General features: G+C 48.9%; 1 protein-coding gene across 1 annotated transcript; it reads left to right on the top strand.

Annotated features, from left to right (window-relative positions):
* Window positions 1-1,220: 1,220 nt before the first annotated feature.
* On the top strand, window positions 1,221-11,513 carry KLK5 (kallikrein related peptidase 5). The gene is made up of 9 exons (XM_055102866.2): window positions 1,221-1,301; window positions 1,774-1,841; window positions 1,920-1,956; window positions 2,834-2,962; window positions 4,139-4,237; window positions 4,354-4,721; window positions 5,816-6,072; window positions 6,158-6,291; window positions 11,026-11,513. Exons 1-9 carry the CDS (start codon window positions 1,221-1,223, stop codon window positions 11,179-11,181), a joined length of 1,329 nt encoding a protein of 442 aa, XP_054958841.1. The 3' UTR covers window positions 11,182-11,513.
* The last annotated feature ends 9,630 nt before the right edge of the window (window positions 11,514-21,143 follow it).

Here is a 21,143-nt window from a genome sequence, read left to right as displayed (position 1 = left end):
AGATTCCCAGACTGGGTCCCTGCCTCTTTGTGCTCCATGGCCTGGGCCCAGAGTGAAGGCAAGAGAAGGAGTTGAGAGCTCCCTCTGCAAAGTGGTTTGAGTCTCCCCTGCCTAAAATGCAGGGAGAGGGAGGCAGAAAGACAGGGAAGGAGGAAGGGGTGGGGAAGAAAGAGAGAGAGAGAGAGAGAGACAGAATAACACAACTACAGAAACACAGAGAGAACACACAGAGAGCCTGGGACACAGGGACACACAGAGTCAGAGAGAAAAAAGAAGATAGAGAAAGACACAAAGGGAGACACAGAGGTGTAAAGAAAGAGAGATTAAGAGTCCCAGATACACGCAAAGGGGCAGAAGCACAGTTTTCAGGGTGGTGTCTATGATCATCTTCTTGACTATGCTGATGTGACAAGTACCTAAAGCCATCAGACTCTACCCTTTAAATATGCAGTTTGGGCCAGGCACCGTGGCTCATGTCTATAATTCCAGCACTTTAGGAGGCAGAGGTGGGTGAATCACTTGAGGCCAGGAGTTTGAGACCAGCCTGGCCAACATGGTGAAACTCTGTCTTTACTAAAAAAAAAAAAAAAAAAAAAAAAAATCAGCCGGGTGTCGCGGGGCACACCTGTAATCCCAGCTACGCCGGAGGCTGAGGCACGAGAGTCACTTGAACCCTGGAGGTGGAGGTTGCAGTGGGCCGAGATCACATCACCGCCCTCCAGCCTGGGCGACAGAGCAAGACTCTGTCTCAAATAAATAAATAAACAAACGAACAAGCAGTTTGTTGTACCTTAGTTATACCTAAAAAAAAAAATGCTGTCAACAAATAGAGCAGAAGTGAAATAAAGGAAAATAAATGGGCCAAGAACTCTAAGGTATATTTGACAAATGATTCAGAACCTTTAAAAAAGAAAGAATCACAGAGGCATAGAAAGACAGGGAGGAACAGGGAGACAGAAACACCTGTGGCCCAAGGAGAACAAAACAAGGCTCCTAAGACAGACAGGAGGAGAGAGAGAGAGTGAGTGAGAGACAGACAGAGAAAAAGACAGAGAGAGAGAGAGACAGAGAGGCGAGAGGGATAGAAAGAGAGAGAGGGGTGGAGAGAGACACAAGATATTGAGAGAGACTCAGAAAGACAGCCGAGGGAGAACCACAGAGAGATGGAAGAAGACTCTGAAAAAAAACCAGAGACAAAGATGGAAAGAGGAGTATCGAGGATGAACAGACAGTGGTGGAATGAGCAAAATGCAGAGAAGAAAGCAAGCAATCCAGGCGCCAAGAATAGTGACCCAGAGTTGGTGAGAAGCCAGATCCTTAAGGCTGGGGGAGGCAGGGAAGGGGCTGGCCTGGCTTCCAGAGACCCCTCCCCATTCTCCCGGCCAGGGAGGCAGGGAGTGACATTCCGGACTGGGTGGGGGGTGCTCTGGGGGTGGAGATAGGGGGAGCAGGAGGAGCTATTGCTAAGGCCCGATAGGCACCTCATTGCCCGGGAATGTGCCCCAGGGAGCAGTGGGTGGTTATAACTCAGGCCCGGTGCCCAGAGCCCAGGAGGAGGCAGTGGCCAGGAAGGCACAGGCCTGAGAAGTCTGCGGCTGAGCTGGGAGCAAATCCCCCACCCCCTACCTGGGGGACAGGGCAAGTGAGACCTGGTGAGGGTGGCTCAGCAGGCAGGGAAGGAGAGGTGTCTGTGCGTCCTGCACCCACATCTTTCTCTGTCCCCTCCTTGCCCTGTCTGGAGGCTGCTAGACTCCTATCTTCTGAATTCTATAGTGCCTGGGTCTCAGCGCAGTGCTGATGGTGGCCCGCCCTTGTGGTTCCTTTCTACCTGGGGAAATAAGGTAGGGGAGGGAGGGGAAGTGGGTTAAGGGCTCCCCGGATGGCCTGGGCCTCCCAACCCTCTGACATTCCCCATCCAGGTGCAGCGGCCATGGCTACAGCAAGACCCCCCTGGATGTGGGTGCTCTGTGCTCTGATCACAGCCTTGTTTCTGGGGGTCACAGGTAACCAGAACTCTGGGGTGGGAGGGGTGTGGGATTGGGAGGACTGTCTCTGCGGCACTAGAGCGCCCGTCCCCTGGGGAACTGTGTGAGCCTGGGCATGACTCCGGGACCGGGTGAATGTGAGTCTCTGTCTGTACTTGTGGTTGTGCGATTGCATGTGGCCCTGTGACTGCCACGGTGTGTGTCGGGGAGGGGGATGCCTTTTCCCATATCAGGTGACTGTGCGGCAGGTGGCACTGACCCTTTGAGGCTGTGTGTGTGGTTTTGTGATTGTGTGTGCATTTAAGATTGTGTGTGGCTCCACAGCTGTGTGGGTGAATGCATGTAGCACTGGGGGTGTTCACTGTGTGTTTGGCTGTGTGTGGTGACTTGGCATTGTATATGACTGCAGGTATCTGCAGTTCCTGCCCCTGAGGTCCCGGGATTGTGTGCAACAGAAGTGGTCATCACCGTGGAAAGGTGTGACTGTGTGCTGCTTGCAGGCGATTATATGATTGTGGCTGAGTGTGACGTTATGGATGCCTGTATTTGTGACCGTGTGACTACCTGAAGCTCTGTGTAGGGCTGACTGTATGTGACTGTGTGTGTCTGTGTGAGGCCGTGTAAATGCTACTGTATGTGTGATGGTGCAGCTGTGTGTCGAGTTTCTGTCTCTGCCTGGAGGGATAGAGGGTGCAGGGGTAGCTATCTCTGGGAGATGGGTGCTAGGTGACTGACTTGCAGGGTGTGCCTGTGTGCAGAAGAGTATGTGGCAGTCTGAACATCTGTGCACACACGGCATCTGTGCGTGGCACTGAGACACTGTGGATGAGGGTGTGCGATCCCGCTAGGCTGCCCAGGAGCGTGTGTACCTGGAGACAGAGCTGTATGTTAGCTGCCCCTGTGGAGGCAACATGTACGTGTCTGCAGAACTGCGTGCGTGCTTGGCTGTTACTGCTGTTGTGCGCGTGGTTCTTGGGGTGAGTTCGTGAATGATGGTGGTGCCAGGGCAATCAGCAAGGGTAAGAACCAGGCCGGGCGCGGTGGCTCACGCCTGGAATCCCAGCCCTTTGGGAGGCCGAGGCAGGCGGATCACCTGAGGTCGGGAGATCGAGGCCAGTCTGACCAACATGGAGAACCCCGTCTCTACTAAAAGTACAAAAAATTAGCTGGTGTGGTGGCACGTGCCTGTAATCCCAGCTACTCGGGAGACTGGGGCAGAAAAATTGCTTGAACCCGGGAGGTGGAGGTTGCGGTGAGCCGAGATCGCGCCATTGCACTCCAGCCTGGGCAACAAGAGCGAAACTCCGTCTCGAAAGAAAAAAAGAAAAAAAAAGGGTAAGAACCAGTGAATGGGCACGGGAGGACTGATGATGGAGTGGGGCATGTATGTAGTCTGTAGGTCTGTGTGTGAGAGGAGGAGATTGACAGGATTGAGAAGGCATGTTTTCATCTGAGAATTCAGAAACCTAGGCCTGCTCTTCCCCTCCATGTGGCCCCCTAAGCTGAGCCGGTCTTTCCTGGTCCTGCTTTCGGAACCCTAGCTCCGCCCATGAGCTCTGACCCCACCTCCTTTCCTCAACCACGCCCCTAGGCCAGACTCTAGTGGACCCCGCCTAAGGCCACACCCCTTTGGGCCAGGCTCCACCCCCTATTCTGTGGGTACCTTCTAGAACCCCCTTCAAAGTCAGAGCTTTTTTTTTTTTTTGGAGACAGTCTTGCTCTTTCTCCCAGGCTGGAGTGCGGCGTGATCTCGGCTCACTGCAACCTCTGCCTCCCAGGTTCAAGTGATTCTCGTGCCTCCACCTCCTGAGTAGCTGGGATTACAGGTGCGCGCCACCACACCTGGCTAATTTTTGTGTTTTTAGTAGAGACAGGGTTTCACCTGGTTGGCCAGGCTGGTCTCGAACTCCCAACCTCAGGTGATCCGCCCACCTCGGCCTCCCAGAGTGCTGAGGTTACAGGCGTGAGCCACTGCCCCCAGCCCAAAGTCAGAGCTCTATAGGAGACTCTAACATGTAACCCTGGCCTTGACCCTAACTAAGTCAATTCCAAACCCCTTCCTGCCTCCAGCCCTGACCCCACTCACTGAGGCCTGACCCCACTTCTTGAGACCAGTTCCATCCCTAAAGCCCTGGTCTCCCTCCCATCCCCAGGCTCCAGCCCCCACAGCTTTGGCACTACCCCTGAGCTTGTCCAGGAATCCTGTACCCAATTTTACCCTCCCATGTAGTTCTAGCCAATTCCAGGAATCTGTGAGGTCCAGTTAGAGTCCAGTAACCCTACCTGAGCCTGGGCTCTGTCCTTGAGCTTGAGCCTGGGCTTGAGAGGTGCCACTCTTATTCTCCAGGCCCTGCCCCTGCCCCCTCAGCGTGTCAGACACCCACCCTCTAGCTGGTCTGGCCTCTTGAGTCTGAAACCCACCCCCAGCCCAAGCCCCGCCTCTGAGCCCCGCCCAACCCATTTTCCGTTCCCAGAGCATGTTCTCGCCAACAATGATGTTTCCTGTGACCACCCCTCTAACACCGTGCCCTCTGGGAGCAACCAGGACCTGGGAGCTGGGGCCGGGGAAGACGCCCGGTCGGACGACAGCAGCAGCCGCATCATCAATGGGTCCGACTGCGATAAGCACACCCAGCCGTGGCAGGCTGCGCTGTTGCTAAGGCCCAACCAGCTCTACTGCGGGGCGGTGTTGGTGCATCCACAGTGGCTGCTCACGGCCGCCCACTGCAGGAAGAAGTGAGTGGGAGTTCCAAGAGGAGGGTTGGTGGGGACGGGGAAGTGGGGGTGGGGGTGGGGTGTCATGGAGGTGAGGGCTGGTGGGGACGGGGAAGTGGGGGTGGGGGGCATGGAGGTGAGGGCTGGTGGGGATGGGGAAGTGGGGTTGGGGATGTCATGGAGGTGAGGGCTGGTGGGGACGGGGAAGTGGGGTTGGGGATGTCATGGAGGTGAGGGCTGGTGGGGACGGGGAAGTGGGGTTGGGGGGTCATGGAGCTGAGGGCTGGTGGGGACGGGGAAGTGGGGTTGGGGGGCATGGAGGTGAGGGCTGGTGGGGACGGGGAAGTGGGGTTGGGGGTGTCATGGAGGTGAGGACTGGTGGGGACGGGGAAGTGGGGTTGGGGGTGTCATGGAGGTGAGGACTGGTGGGGACGGGGAAGTGGGGTTGGGGGTGTCATGGAGGTGAGGGCTGGTGGGGATGGGGAAGTGGGGTTGGGGGTGTCATGGAGGTGAGGGCTGGTGGTGATGGGTTGGGGATGTGGGAGCGGGAGGAGGTCGAGTTGGGGATGGGACTAAGGATGGAGTTTTGCGGGGGAGCAAGGTGGGAGGATGAGGTTGGAGAGGGGAGAGTGTTGTGGTAGGGAATGGGAAGGAGCCAAGGATGGGTTGGATTTGAGGTTAGGAGCGTATATTTGTTGAATGGTTTGGGATGGAGGTGGAATTGGGATTGGCTTTAGAATTGGGGGTGGGTGAAAATCGGGCTGGGGTGGAAATGAAGATGGCATGGAGATAGGGTTGAGATTGGGAGCAGATATAGAATGAAGGATAGGGATTGGAGTTTTGGGTGGGGTTGGAGATGGTTGGATTTGGGCTTGAGAATGCATATGGTGATGGCTTCTGGGTAGGGAAAGAATTAGGGTTGGGAATGGGATGGGTTTGGAATTGTGACTGGGATGGGGACAGGCATGGGATTGGAGACCAAGAGGGAGTTGAGGATGGTTTGGGGACCGGGGGTGGGGATGGGGGTGGGGCTGGGGCTGGGTGTGGGGTTGGGATTGGCGTTGGACGTGGAGATAGAGATCAGGGTTGGTGGTGACCTGCCCCATCTTCCTCAGAGTTTTCAGAGTCCGTCTCGGCCACTACTCCCTGTCACCAGTTTATGAATCTGGGCAGCAGATGTTCCAGGGGGTCAAATCCATCCCCCACCCTGGCTACTCCCACCCTGGCCACTCTAACGACCTCATGCTCATCAAACTGAACCGAAGAATTCGTCCCACTAAAGATGTCAGACCCATCAACGTCTCCTCTCATTGTCCCTCTGCTGGGACAAAGTGCTTGGTGTCTGGCTGGGGGACAACCAAGAGCCCCCAAGGTGAGTGTCCAGGTTCTTCTTGATATCGACCCATCTCTGCCGCCTTCCATCTTTCCCCACTTCTCATTGTGTTCCTGTTTGACAGTGCGCTTCCCTAAGGTCCTCCAGTGCTTGAATATCAGCGTGCTAAGTCAGAAAAGGTGCGAGGATGCTTACCCGAGACAGATAGATGACACCATGTTCTGCGCCGGTGACAAAGCAGGTAGAGACTCCTGCCAGGTGAGGACACCTCTCTTTATTCAGCAGATACACACTGAGTGCCAACTCGGTAACATGGAGCGTTGCCAAATTCTGAGAATCCAGCAATTGCCAAGACAGTCAGGACCCCTGTTCTCACAGAGCTCATACCCTAGAGTAGTGGTGTTTAGTAGAAATAATGCTGAGCTGCTTATGTCATTTCCAGTTTTTTAGTAGCCACATTAAAACAAGTAAAAAAGGCTGGGCGCGGTGGCTCACACCTGTAATCCCAGCACTTTGGGAGGCTGAGGCAGGCAGATCACCTTTGGTCAGGAGTTCGAGACCAGCCTGGCCAACATGGCGAAACTCCGTCTCTAAAAAAAAATACAAAAATTAGCCTGGCATGGTGGCTGGCGCCTGTAATCTCAGCTGCTCAGGAGGCTGAGACACAAGAATCACTTAAACCCAGGAGGTGGAGGTTGCAGTGAGCTGAGATCGTGCCACTGCACTCCAACCTGGGAGACAGAGTGACACTTTTGTCTCAAAAAGAAAAAAAAAAACAAGTAAAAAAGAAACAGGTGAAGTTAACTTTAATAACCCAATGTACCCCAAATACAATCATTTCAAAGTGTAATTAATATAAAACAATTATGAATGAGATACTTTACATTCTTTTCTTGTTTTCATATTAAGTCTTTGAAAGTGAGTATATATTTTATGCTGACAGCACATCTCAATTTGGACTAGCTACATTTCAGGTGCTCAGTAGCCACATGTGGCTAGCAGTTACTGTATTGGATGGCACGGATCTAGAGGGAAAGATCAGGGCTGTTTTGTATGGTTGGGCAGGTTGTGCACTGCATAAAGATACCATATCTAATAGGGGCACTCCATGTTACAGATGTCAGTTTTGGCAGTTTTCAGGCGTGTGGTAGTTAAGTGTCTTGTTTCAACAAAATCTGTAATATGACAGTTTTCTAGCAAGTGCTGGTAAAATATCTTGAGGAAGGAAAAGAGAAATCTGGTAGGTATTTTTACAAGAGAATATTTAATACATGGGATTAATTGCAAAGCTGCTGGAAGGGCTGGAGGAACAAAGTTAAAAAATAAAAAACTCTGTGGTCAAGAATCTGCATAAATAGGGCAATTTCAGAGAGTGGTAAAGGTTAACCCCAAAATAAAACATGGTTTTAGGATAGTAAACAATAAGGGCCAATATTCAAAAAGGTGGTCAGGGGAGCCTCCTTGGAGAGGTGGCATTTGAGCAGAGAATGGATGACACTAAGAAGCTAAACTCGTGAAGTTTAAGGGGAAAGAAAAGGCACGTGCAAAGGCCCTGAGGCAGTAAGGAATTTGGCTGATTCAAAGAAGAAGAGGAAACCAATGCAACTGGAGAACAAAAGTGGGGGCAACAGTAGAAAGTGACGCTGGAGGTGTAGACAGGGGCGAATGCTCTGCAAGTATTTCTTGGTCACCAACACAGAGCTTCCCTATATTCTAATGGAAGCTGTATCTATTGAGGAAGACAGAATTTAAAATCAAACTGTTACATCAACCAGCACCCTCCTCTGTATTCAGGCTCCCAAGGGATCTAGAAGGACGTAAGTTAACAAGCTCTCATTAGCAGGGTGTGGGTTTCAACAGTAGTTAGGAAGCTGGGGATTCAGGAGTACTCCAGTCCCATGGCTATGAAAAGCTCCCCCCAAATTGTACAAACCTGACAAATGCAACACCTTCCCAGCTCTCCCCATTTCTTCTCTGTGCCCTGGGTTTAGCGGGGGGTTGCGAGGGGGAAAACTTTTAACAGAAGAAAGCACATCTCGGCCGGGCACGGTGGCTCACGCCTATAATCCCAGCACTTTGGGAGGCCGAGGCGGGTGGATCACTAGGTCAGGAGATGGAGACCATCCTGGCTGACACGGTGAAACCCCGTCTCTACTAAAAACACAAAAAATTAGCCGGGCGTGGTGGCGGGCGCCTGTAGTCCCAGCTACTCGGGAGGCTGAGGCAGGAGAATGGCCTGAACCCGGGAGGCAGAGCTTGCAGTGAGCCGAGATCGCACCACTGCACTCCAGCCTGGGCAACACAGTGAGACTCCGTCTCAAAAAAAAAAAAAAGAAAAGAAAAGAAAGCACATCTCATTCGAATGGTGGCATTTAAAACTATTTAGCCTTTCTGTGGGCAAGGTTAGTATCTTGTTTTTCCAGACCTCAAGGTGTTTTTTTGTTTGTTTTTTCATACCGGTGTGTGGTCTGGGTGTGGCCACTAAAAGCTACAAGCAAGAAATAATAACAACTACAACAATACTAATACCAATAGTATAAAAATAATAGCATCTGGCTAATTGCTGGACACTGTTTTAAGTGGTTTGCATACCTCAGCTCATTAACTCATTTACCTGTTATTATTGGCCCTATTTTACAAACAAGGAGCCAAGGCTCAGAGCAGTTAACTAACAGCCTCTCAAAAGAAACTCTGCAGAGATATTAAATTTAAAAAATAATGAGAGAAATTAAACCACAAGAAAGTTGAAATTTAGAGGTACAGGCAGCTAAGCTTGTTTGCTTTGAAACAGTGTCTGCTACTGGGAAAAAGGCAAGTCTTGGCTTTCCTAATAATTGATACCAGGACTCTGTAATTCATATTTTGCATGCATGTAAGTAAGAAATGAAGCCGGGTGCAATGGCACATGCCAGTAATCCCAGCACTCTGGGAGACTGAAGTGGGAAGATCACTTGAGCTCAGGAGTTCAAGACCAGCCTGGGCAACTAAAAATTAAAAAAATAAAAATACTAATTGTTTTTATTTTAGTAGATTTTATTCATACCACTTACATCATTATTGTAGTATGTACATATTTATTTCTTTTCTTTTCTTTTCTTTTTTGAGACGGAGTCTAGCTCTGTCACCCAGGCTGGAGTGCAATGGCACCATCTCAGCTCACTGCAGCATGCGCCTCCTGGGTTCAAGCATTTCTTCCACCTCAGCCTCCCAAGTAGCTGGGATAACAGGCACCCACCACCATGCCCGGCTATTTTTTTTTTTCCCCCGTAGAGATGGGGTTCCACCATGTTGGCCAGGCTGGTCTTGAACTCCTGACCTCCAGTGATCTGCCTGCCTCAGCCTCCCAAATTGCTGGTATTACAGGTGTGAGCCACCGTGCCCAGCTGGGAGATAGATATTTCTCTCTACCTCAAACAGAGGTCCACTCAAGCTACTTTTCATTTTCTTCATAAATATTAGCCGAGTGGCTATTTTGCACCAGGAATGGTTCCAGGTGCTGCAGATATGGCATCGGGCAAAACAGACCAAAAACTTCCTGCCGCGTGGACCTCATGTTCCCCAAGTGGAAGACAGGCAATAAAGAGATAGATAAATATGTAGTAAATTAAAAAAAAAAATTAGCCAGGTGTGGTGGCTTACACCTGTAGTTCCAGCTACTTGGGAGGCTGAGGTGGGAGAATTGCTTGAGCCCAAACGTTTGAGGCTGCGGTAAGCCATGACAGCACCGCTGCACTCCAGACAGCAGCCTGGGTGACAAAGCAAGAACTTTTTGTCAGAAAGAAAAAAAAAGAGACGAAGGGAGGAAGGGAGGAAGGGAGGAAGGGAAGAAGGAAGGAAGGAAGGAAAAGAGGGAAAAAAATGACTGTTGAAGAGCAGTGAGTATTATTATAGGAGGGTAATTATAGGGAGGTATGGGGAATTGAGGACAGGAAACACAAATTAGTCCAAGCGAATGGATTTCTATTGGGAGTGATTCTGCCCCTAGAAGACACTGGCAATACCAGGAGACATTTTTGGTTGTCACAACTATATGGAGGGGCATTACTGGCAACTAATGGATAGAGGCCAAGGGTGCTGTTCAACGTGCTATGATGCACACGGCAGGCCTCCACAACAAACCATTATCCAGCTTCAGATGCCCACAGTGCCCAGATCGAGAAGCCCTCATCCAGGGGCTGAGAACTGTATTTCTGCAGAAGGGAGGTATAAGGATGGGTTGGTGGAGAATGGGGAAGGAAGGTGTGTGTCCAGTAAGAGAAATAAGGCCTGCACAGGCTGGAGGGGAGAGTGAGAGAGAAAGGGAGGCGGAGAGATACACGATGAGGGAGACAGGCTGGAACAGAAAGTAGAGACGAAGATTCGAGATGTGGAGAGGAAGGGTCACAGGCCCCCCGAAATGATGTGTGGACAACAGGAATCTGGAAGAGGAAGATGGAGTGGAGAGTGACAAATGGGGTCTGAAGGTTGAACTTGGAGGCCAGGCATGGTAGCTCACGCCTGTAATCCCAATACTTTGGAGGCTGAGGTGGGCGAATCACTTGAGGCCAGGAGTTCGAGACCAGCCTGGCCAACATGGTGAAACCCCGTCTCTACAAAAAAAATACAAAAAATTAGCCGGGTGTGGTGATGGACACCTGTAGTCACAGCTACTTGGGAGGCTGAGGCAGGAGAATTGCTTGAACCCGGGAGATGGAGGCTGCAGTGAGCTGAGGTCAGGCCACTGCGCTCCAACCTGGGCAACAGAGTAAGACTCCATCTCAAAAAAAAAAGCTGGATTTGGAGTGAAATATTAATAACATTCTCCCTCTCTCTCTTTTTGCCTGTGTCTCCTTCTCTGTCTTTTTCTGCATTTCTTCATCTCTGTACTTTCCATCTCTGTGTGTCTGTTCCCATCTGCTTCTCCATCTATGGGCGTCTCTGGGTCTCTCATGTCTCCTTCTGCCCACTTTGCCACATCTCTGCCTCTCTCGTGCCTCCCTTTCTCTCCTGCAGGGTGATTCTGGGGGGCCTGTGGTCTGCAACGGCTCCCTGCAGGGACTCGTGTCCTGGGGAGATTACCCTTGTGCCCGGCCCAACAGACCGGGTGTCTACACCAACCTCTGCAAGTTCACCAAGTGGATCCAGGAAACCATCCAGGCCAACTCCTGAGTCATCCCAGGACTCAGCACACCGGCATCCCCACCTGCTGCAGGGACGGCCCTGACACTCCTTTCAGACCCTCATTCCTTCCCAGAGATGTTGAGAGTGTTCATCTCTCCAGCCCCTGACCCCATGTCTCCAGGACTCAGGGTCCGCTTCCCCCACATTGGGCTGACCGTGTCTCTCTAGTTGAACCCTGGGAACAATTTCCAAAACTGTCCAGGGCGGGGGTTGTATCTCAATCTCCCTGGGGCACTTTCATCCTCAAGCTCAGGGCCCATCCCTTCTCTGCAGCTCTGACCCAAATTTAGTCCCAGAAATAAACTGAGAAGTGGAATCTTCCTGTGTCTCCTCCCTGTGCGGGGTGGCTATGAACAAGTCATATCTCCGCCTCCAGGCTCATGTGTTTTGTCTATGAGGTCACTTGGGTTGTGAGAAACAGGTCCAGTCAGACTACTTTTCACCTTCTTCATAAATATTGGCCAGGTGGCTATTTTTTAATTTTCATTTATTTATTATTATTATTTTTTTTTTTTTGCGATGGAGTCTCACTCTGTTAACCACACTGGAGTGCAGTGGCACAATCTCGGCTCACTGCAACCTCCACCTCCCAGGTTCAAGCGATTCTCCTGCCTCAGCCTCCCAAGCATCTGGGATTACAGGCGTCTGCCATCACGCCCAGCTAGTTTTTGTATTTTTAGTAGAAACAGGGTTTCACCATGTTGGCCAGGCTGGTCTCGAACTCCTGACCTCAAGTGATCTGCCTGCCTCGGCCTCCCAAAGTGCTGGGATTACAGGCATGAGCCACCACACCCGGCCCCATGTGGCTACTTTGCACCAGGAATGGTTCCATGTGCTGGGGATAAGGCATTGGGCCAAACAGACCAAAAAGTTCCTGCCTTGTAGAGCTCACATTCCAGGAGTGGAAGACAGACAATAAAGAGAGAGATAATTGGGAGGCCAAAGCAGGCGAATCACAAGTTCAGGAGATCGAGACCATCCTGGCCAACATGGTGAAACCCCCTCTCTACTAAAAATACAAAAATTAGCTAGGCATGGTGGCATGCACCTGTAATCCCAGCTACTCAGGAGACTGAGGCAGGAGAATCGCTTGAACCTGGGAGGTGGAGATTACAGTGAGCAGAGATCACGCCACTGCACTCCAGCCTGGCGACAGTAAGATGCCAGCTCAAAAAAACAAAAGAGAGAGAGAGATAAACTTGTATGTGCCATAGTAATTATGTAAGTGACATGAACACAATCAGAGCAGGGCATAAGGCAAGAGAGGAAATGTCATGAGTTGGTGGGGGGGTCTCTACATTGGATGATCAAGGAGGGCATGGGAGGCAGCATAATGCCTCCCTCCCACCTCGAAACGCCATCTTAATTTCTGGAGCCTGTGAATATGTTACCTTCTATAGCAAGGGGGCTTTGCTGATGTGATTAAGGGTCTTGAGATGGGGAGATGATCCTGGATTATCTGGGTGGACCCAATATAATCAGAAGGGTCCTTATAAGAGGGAGGCGGAAAGATCAGAATGAGAGACTGGAAGATGCTATGCTGCTGGCTTTGAAGACAGAGGAAGATGAGCATGGTGGCTCACGCCTGTAATCCCAGCACTTTGGGAGGCCAAGGCAGGGGCATGGCTTGAAGCCAAGAGTTCAAGACCAGCCTGGGCAACATAGGGAGACCCCATCTCTAAAAAAAAATAAAAAAATGTTTTTTAATTTGCCAGGTGTAGTGGTGTGTGCCTATAGTCCCAGCTACTCGGGAGACTGAAGTAGGAGGATCACTAGAGCCCAGGAGTTCAGGGCTGTAGTGAACCATGATTGCACCACTGCACTCCAGCCTGAGCAACAGAACGAGACCCAATCTCTAACAATAATAATAATAATAATGAAGGTGAAGGAAGGGGCATGAGCCGAGGAATATGGGCAACCTCTGGAAGGCGGGAGGAGATGGGAATGGACCCTCCCCTAGAGCCTCCAGAAGGAACCAGCCCTGCCGACCACCTTGATTTCTGCCCAGTGAGATCTTTAGGACTTCTGACCTCCCAAACTACAAGAGAATAAATCTGTGTTGTTTTAAGCAACTAGACTCTCAGTGATTTGTTACAGTAGCCACTGCAACAAACACAAAGGGCCTCGCCGAGGAGGTACCATTTGAGACTGAGAGGATAAAGAGTGGCCAGCCTCGGGCAGGGTGCGGTGGCTCATGCCTGTAACCCCAGCACTTTGGGAGGCTGAGGTAGGTGGTTACTTGAGGTCAGGAGTTCAAGACCAGCCTGGCCAACATGGTGAAACCCTGTCTCTACTAAAAATACAAAAACTAGCTGGGCGTGGTGGTGCACACCTGTAATCCCAGCTACTTGGGAGGCTGAGGCAGGAGAATCACTGGAACCTGGGAGGCAGAAGTTGCAGTGAGCTGAGATTGCGCCACTGCACTCCAGCCTGGGTGATGGAAGGAGACTCCATCTCAAAAAAAAAAAAAAAAAGAAAGAAAGAAAGTGGCCAGCCCCATGAACATCTGGGGCACTGATGTTCCAGACAGAGAGGAGGTCAAGTGCCAAGTGCTGAGATGGGAGCATGCTGGACATTCTCCAGGAGCTGAAAGAAGACCCATAGAGCTGGACACTTGTTTGTTTTCTCTGAGAATCTGGGAAGTCATTGGAGGTTTTTCAGCCAGAGCTGGTTCATGCACAAAGGAGATCATTCTGGCTCTTTGTGGAGAACAAACTGGAGCTGCTTGTTGGCCAGGGTAGAAACGGGAGGTAGGTTATTGTATTAGTCCATTCTCAAGTTGCTGCAAAGATACTACCTAAGACTGGGTAATTAGGAAAGAGGTTTGATTGACTCATAGTTCAGCATGGCTGGGGAGGCCTCAGAAAACTTACGATCATGGTAGAAGGGGAACCAAACATGTCCTTCTTCACAGGTTGGCAGGAAGGAGAAGGGCAAACTGAAGGGGGAAAATTATAAAACCATCAGATCTTGTGAGAACTCACTACTATCACAAGAATAGCACGGGGGGACTGTCCCCATGATCTAATCACCTCCCATGAGATCCCGCCCCCAACACGTGGGGATTATGATTCAAATTAAAATCCAAGATGAGATTTGGGTGGGGACACAGGGCCAGGCCATATCAGTTATCAAAAGAATATCCATTAATTTAAATTGGAAAATGTCAGAGCAGAAGCAGCTGCCTGTGGGATCTCTATCCCTTCTCCCCTAGTTATGTGTCTTTCACAGTCTCTTTCTTCTCATCCCACCTCTGTTTTCTCATTACATTGACTGCCTGTTGCCTATCAAAGCATCTCTTCTCTCCCCCATAACTGGCTCCAGTTACTGGGTTTTCTTTGTTCATAGCCCCTAGAGAAAAAATCTGGTTGGCTGTCCCTAGGGTCAGATGCAGACTCTATCTCTAGTCTGAAAGGTGGGCCCACAGAGTGCAACATGGATCCCCCAGCCACCCCTTCATCCATAGCAGTGGGCAGGGCAGGGCCCCTAAGAAGGTTGTGGGCATGGTAGTCATTGAAATGGACAACACATCAACACATGGACATTTTAGTCTTCAGCACTTTCTGAGTGACCTGTGTAAAGGTCATTTGTACTTTTTCTGGACCTCAGTTTCTCTACCTGTAAAACGGGAGGATTGAAACGTAATGATCTCCATGTGCCAATCCAGCTCTAAGATTTCTCAAGATACTCACAGGTGGTTATAGAAAGTCACTCCAGGGAATACTTTGGAAATTGAACACTCTAGAAAAGGAATTACACCAGAAAATTTTGTCAGTAACAAAATACCCAACTCAAAGTGGGTTAAGCAATAAGGACGTGTATTATTTCACATAATAAGAAGCCCCAAAAGAGGGAAGTACTGTGGTTTGGTGATTCCTACATTACATCATTAGGGACCCATCTTTCTTCTCTACTGCCCTCTGCATTCATTCATTCATATATTTATTCAACTCATGAGCACCTATGAGAGCCAAGTAATATTATAGACACTTGGGATAGACTGATTAATAAAACAGACACCAAACCCCTGCCTTCCTTAAGCTTATGTTCTAGCAGGAAGAAGAAAATATGTCAGCTTTCTCCTTTAGGCTTGTAATCTCGTGGCTGTAAAATGGCTGCCACAGCTCCAGACATCACATCCTCACACACCATGACAAAAGACAGGAAGGAGAGACTCTGTTGGCAGAGCTCTCTTCATTAGGAAAGAAAGTCTTTTCCAGAGTCCCCTGACACCCCTGGATCTGTTCTTGGGTCTCAGTGACCACTCATTGGAGAAGGTCCCAATGCTGACACTCTAGCTTCAAGAGAAGCTGAGAAAGTGAGTTTCTGACATTTCTCTGTCACGGGTGCAGTCCTTACCAGCAAGGAAGAAGAGATAAGAAGTGTCTGCCTGATGAACAGTCAAAGGTGTGAGAGAAGGACACATACATCAAAATGATCCAATAATTGTCACCTTTATCTTCCCCTTTGTGCCTAGCCATTTACAAGTCCTCACGACTTTTTAGGGGACATTCCAGAAAGACTGGGGTGCCAGGGTGTGTGGTGTGGTGTGAAAATAGGGGCAAATAGTACTGGGTGACAGTTGTAATTCAATGTTTGTTTTTTGTTTTTGTTTTTCTTTAGAGAGTCTCACTCTGTCACCCAGGCTGGAGTGCAGTAGCATATTCTCGGCTCACTGCAACTTCCACCTCCCCAGTTCAAGCAATCCCCATGTCTCAGCCTCCTGAGTAGCTGGGACTATAGGTGTAAGCCACCATGCCTGGCTAATTTTTGTATTTTTAGTAGAGACAGGGTTTCGCTATGTTGGCCACGCTGGTCTCGAACTCCTGACCTCAGGTGATCTGCCTACCTCAGCCTCCCAAAGTGCTGGGATTACAGGCGTGAGCCATCTGGACTCAATTTTTTTTTTTAATCTTAAAAAAATCTAGATAGGAGCAGAATCCTAGCTAAGGGGCAGTCTCGAGCGCATTTTCCAAAATGATGTTTCCGGTTAAGCTGCTTTGAGGAACAAGAGAAGATTCATGCTGGCTTCAATAGTAAATAAGTTTTAATTTCACATATCAAGAAATCCAGGTAAGGGCAGCTCCAGACACAGGGCGTCAGGCTGTGTTTCGCTTGGTTCTCCTCGGTGGGGGGTCATCATCCTTAAGATCAACACCCGTAGTGGGTCTGTCTTTGAGAAGGATGATGCTTTTCCAGAAACCACCCCAGCAGAATTTTATCTTATTCTTACTGGCCAGAATTGGGTCACATGTCCTTTCCTAAACCAGTCACAGACTGGTGGGGTGGGGTGGGGAGTGGGGTGGAGAGGTTAACATGGTTGATTTGAACCAAACAGGATTATCCTTTCACGGTGGAGTGGAGGACCCCCCCTAAAGCATGTAGAAGCTGCTCCTTGAGAGAAACCAGGATTCCGACATCAAAGAACAGGAGGAACAACCAATGATGTCTGCCCCATAGATGCCCTTGCAGCAATATTTTAAATTAACTTTTATTGAAAGATAATGCACAGGGCCGGGCATGGTGGCTCACGCCTGTAATCCCAGCACTTTGGGAGGCAGAGGCGGGTGGATTACCTGAGGTCAGGAGTTCGAAACCAGCATGGCCAATGTGGCGAAACCCTGTCTCTACTAAAAATACAAAAATTAGCCGGGCTCGGTGGTGGGCACCTGTAATCCCAGCTACTCGGGAGGCTGAGGTAAGAGAATCGCTTGAACCTGGGAGTTGGAGATTGCAGTGAGCCAAGATCACGCCATTTCACTCCAGCCTAGACGACAGAATGAGACTGTCTCAAGAAACAAAAAAAGAAAGAAAGAAAGAAAGAAAGAAAGAAAGAAAGAAAGAAAGAAAGAAAGAAAGAAAGAAACAAAGAAAGAAACAAAGAAAGAAAGGAAAGAAAGAAAGAAAGAAAGAAAGATGCACAGAAGTATCATAAATGGCAGTGAAGTTTCACAAAACAGAACACACCCTTGTAACCAGCATTCAGACAGAGCCACGGAACCTAAGCATCTCCTCAGAAAAACCAGTGGGGTCTTCCTTGCAGTCACCACCTCCCCTGCCAAATGTAGCCGCTTCCATTACTACCTAAATCCCTCGCCTGCAAGGGTAGCGACTTTCATGACTTCTCCCCAAGTGTAGCAACTTTTGTGACTTCTATCACCATAAATTAATTTTTCCCATTTATGAACAACATATAAATATAAATTTATTTACATAGACATATAGAAGTATAATAAGTTTATATAAATAAATCATTTGGGAGGCCGAGGAGAGTGGATCACGAGGTCAAGAGATCGAGACCATCCTGGCCAGCATGGTGAAACCCCGTCGCTACTAAAAATACAAAAATTAGCCGGACATGGTGGCGTGCACCTGTAATCCCAGCTACTTGGGAGGCTGAGGCAGGAGAATTGCTTGAACCTGGGAGGCAGAGGTTGCAGTGAGCTGAGATCGTGCCACTGCTCTCCAGCCTGGCGACAGAGTGAGACTTTGTCTAAAAAAACAAAAAAACAAACAAAAAAAGCAATGAGTGTCTTATATTATTTTGTGTTGGGCTTTTTTTTTTCTCAGTATTATATATTGTGTGGTCCGCCCAGGTTTTTGTTTATGGTTGTAAATGTTTTATTCTCATCATTGCGCAGTATACCATTGTGTAAATGTACTCCGATTTATTGAGCCATTTTTTTACTATGAGGAGACATTTGGGCAGTTTCTAGTTTCTTTAACAGCTGTAAAGGTAATACACTTGTGGAACAATTGCTACAACCGTGATGAAAAGAAGAGAGGCCGGGCATGGTGGCTCACACCTGTAATCCCAACTACTTCAGAGGCTGAGGCAGGAGGATTGCTTGAGCCCAGGAGTTCGAGACCAGCCTGGGCAACAAAGCCAGACCCTGTCTCAAGAAAAATAAACCAAGAGTTTAGGAGAAACAGTGTGCTTGGTTCTCTGCCCACCAAAGATGCAAGCACTATCCCCACGCTGATTGTTGCTAATGGCAGAGCCTGGATGCATTTTCCCATCAAGTTCAGGCTCAAGGGCAAACAGGCGAACAGAGGGGAGATGTGTGTGGACTATGAGGCAGAGGTTGGTGTTTTGTGACTTGTCTGACTTGCACAGGGCAAGCTGGGTGCAACTGAGATGTGCTTATCATTCTTCCCACTGCATTACTGATGAGCCCGAGTATTGCTCAGATTGGCATATGACCTGGATACATCCGGGTGGCCATGTCATCCAGTTATAAGCAAGAAGGCAAAGCTGGAGTTTCTGGGGAAGTTTTTGTTTTGCTGATAAAAGAGAAAGAGTAGGCTGGATGTGGTGGCTCACACCTATAATCCCAGCACTTTGGGAGGCCGAGGCAGGTGGATCACGGGGTCAGGAGTTCGAGACCAGCCTGGCCAACATGATGAAACCCCATCTCTACTAAAAACACAAAAATTAGCTGGGCACAGTGGTGGGCACCTGTAATCCCAGCTACTCAGGAGGCTGAGGCAGAATTGCTTGAACCCGGAAGGTGGAGGTTGCAGTGAGCCGAGATCACACCACTGCACTCCAGCCTGGGCGACAGAGCGAGACTCCGTCTCAAAAAAAAAAAAAAAAAAAAAAGCAGCTCACATTTCTGATGATTTCCTTCAGAGCTCCATGCATGGACTTCCTACATCTGGGCTTGGAACAGGCAGAATACAATCTTGGGTGTCTGGGCTACCGTAGTTGGTTTTCTATATGCCGATATAGAGAGGATGGTATGGGAAATGAAGCTTCTAGAAACTGAAAGATGAGCTAAGACATTGTGCAGATTTTCCTGGGCAGCCTTGACTTTCTTTTCCTGGATGAAGATGTCTTTTTAACGTGGAGGCTGGATCCAGAACCAGGAGGGGACAGATGTCTGTAAATTGTTCCCATTAAGGGTGGAGGAGATCAGTGTATTTCCTGCATGGTGATGTAAGTGGTGAGAAAAATGCGGCTGTGGTGGTGCAAGAAATAAGCTCCTCGCCCTCCTAGATATTAAGACATGCTACAAAACAAAATCAGTGTTTTTAAAAAAGGGTGGGATCAGTGCAAGAACAGACACGTAGACCAGAGAGGCAGGAGAGAGGTCCCAGAAAGAGAATCATAGGAAACTGATGTATCATCATATAATATATTAGGGACTTAATATAAGATAAAATATCAACACAAATTAGTGGGAGAATGATGGTATATTTAGTAAGTGGCATTAGAAAAACTCGTCTGCTGTGCAGAGAAAAAGAAACCTAGATTTCTAATACTACACATGAAATTGGATTCCAGCTGTATTAAAGACCACTGAAAGATAATATTATAAAATTAATAGAAAAAATCATGGTGAATATATATTTATTTTATTTATTTTTTTATTTTTTTGAAGACTCTATCGTCCAAGCTGGAGTGCAGTGGCATGATCTGGGCTCACTACAACCTCTGCCTCCCCGGCTCAAGCGATTCTCATGCCTCAGCCTCCCAAGTAGCTGTAACTACAGGCACATGCCACTACGTCCAGCTGCTTTTTCTATTTTTGGGTAGAGATGGGGGTTTTGCCATGTTGGCCAGGCTGGTCTCAAACTACTGACCTTAAGTGATCCTCCTGCCTTGGCATCCCTGTGCTGGGAATACAGGCATGAGCCACAACACCCGGCCTGTTTTTGAATCTCTGTGATAGGGGATGACTTCTTAAGACCTAAAAAAACACACATCATATGACAAAACATTGATTAGTTTGATTATCTTAAAATTAAACATTTTGGTTTAAGAGAAGGTAAGGACGATTCATAGGCATTTATCAGAATGGGAGAAGTTATTTGTAACATCCAAAATGGACAAAGAACTAGAACCTGTAATATGCAAGAAGCACCTGTGAATTAATGAAAAAAAATATGGATATCCTTATAGGTAAATGGATAAAAGCTACAAAGAGGTGATTTGCAGAAGCAGAATTCCAAAAGCTAACATGCACATAGAGAAGTTCAAGGCCAGGCGCGGTGGCTCGTGCCTGTAATCCCGGCACTTCGGGAGGCCAAGACAGGCGGATCACTTGAGCTCAGGAGTTCAAGAACACCCTGGGCAACAGGGCGAAACACGGCCTCTATGAAAAAATATTAAAAATGAGCCAGGCATGCAGGCGTGGTGGCGGGCGCCTGTAGTCCCAGCTACTCGGGAGGCTGAGGCAGGAGAATGGCATGAACACGGGAGGCGGAGCTTGCAGTGAGCCGAGATCGCGCCACTGCACTCCAGCCTGGGCAACAGAGCGAGACTCCGTCTCAAAAAAAAATAATAATAAATAAAAAATAAAATAAAATAAAATAAAATTAGCCAGGCATGGTGGTGTCAGCCTGTGGTCCCAGCTACTCCTGAGGCTGAGATGGGAGGATCACTTGAGCCTGGGAGGCTGCCATGAGCTGTGATCGCAGACTGACACCTGGTCTCTAAAAAGAGAGAGAGATGTTCAAACTTTTTAGATACTGTAACTTGAGACGTGACTTTACATCAAGTAGTCTTCTCATTTTGAGAAGGGCAGACAAGGTCAAGGGCTGTCAGGGATGTGTAGACATTCGAATGTTCAAGTGCAACTGGGTTGAGTGTGGTGTCTCCAATTATGAAGACGGAGCTGATGCTATTTCATCAAACAAGTATACACACACCCAGTGACTCAGCGATTTCTCTCCTGGCTATACATCCCAAAGAAATTCTTACACACCCACAAGGGGACACGTACAAGCTTGTGCTTTGCAGGGTTCTTTGCAGTGGCCAGAAACTGGAAGCCACCAAGTGCCCATCAGTAGGGGAATTGTGTAAATGTGGTGGACGTCCCGCCATGAAGTTCCTATGCAGAAGTCAGATGCAACGAACACATGTATGAACACGTAACAACACGGGTGGGCCTGAAAAACATAGTGCTATTTGCAAAGTGGCTTAGGATAGAGTAAGAATATCACCC

The sequence above is a fragment of the Pan paniscus genome, chromosome 20 (assembly GCF_029289425.2).
Source record: "Pan paniscus chromosome 20, NHGRI_mPanPan1-v2.0_pri, whole genome shotgun sequence".
Classification (NCBI taxonomy): Eukaryota; Metazoa; Chordata; class Mammalia; order Primates; family Hominidae; genus Pan; species Pan paniscus.
The sequence above is the reverse complement of the archived record's forward strand: the minus strand, read 5'-3'. Positions and strand labels throughout refer to the sequence as shown.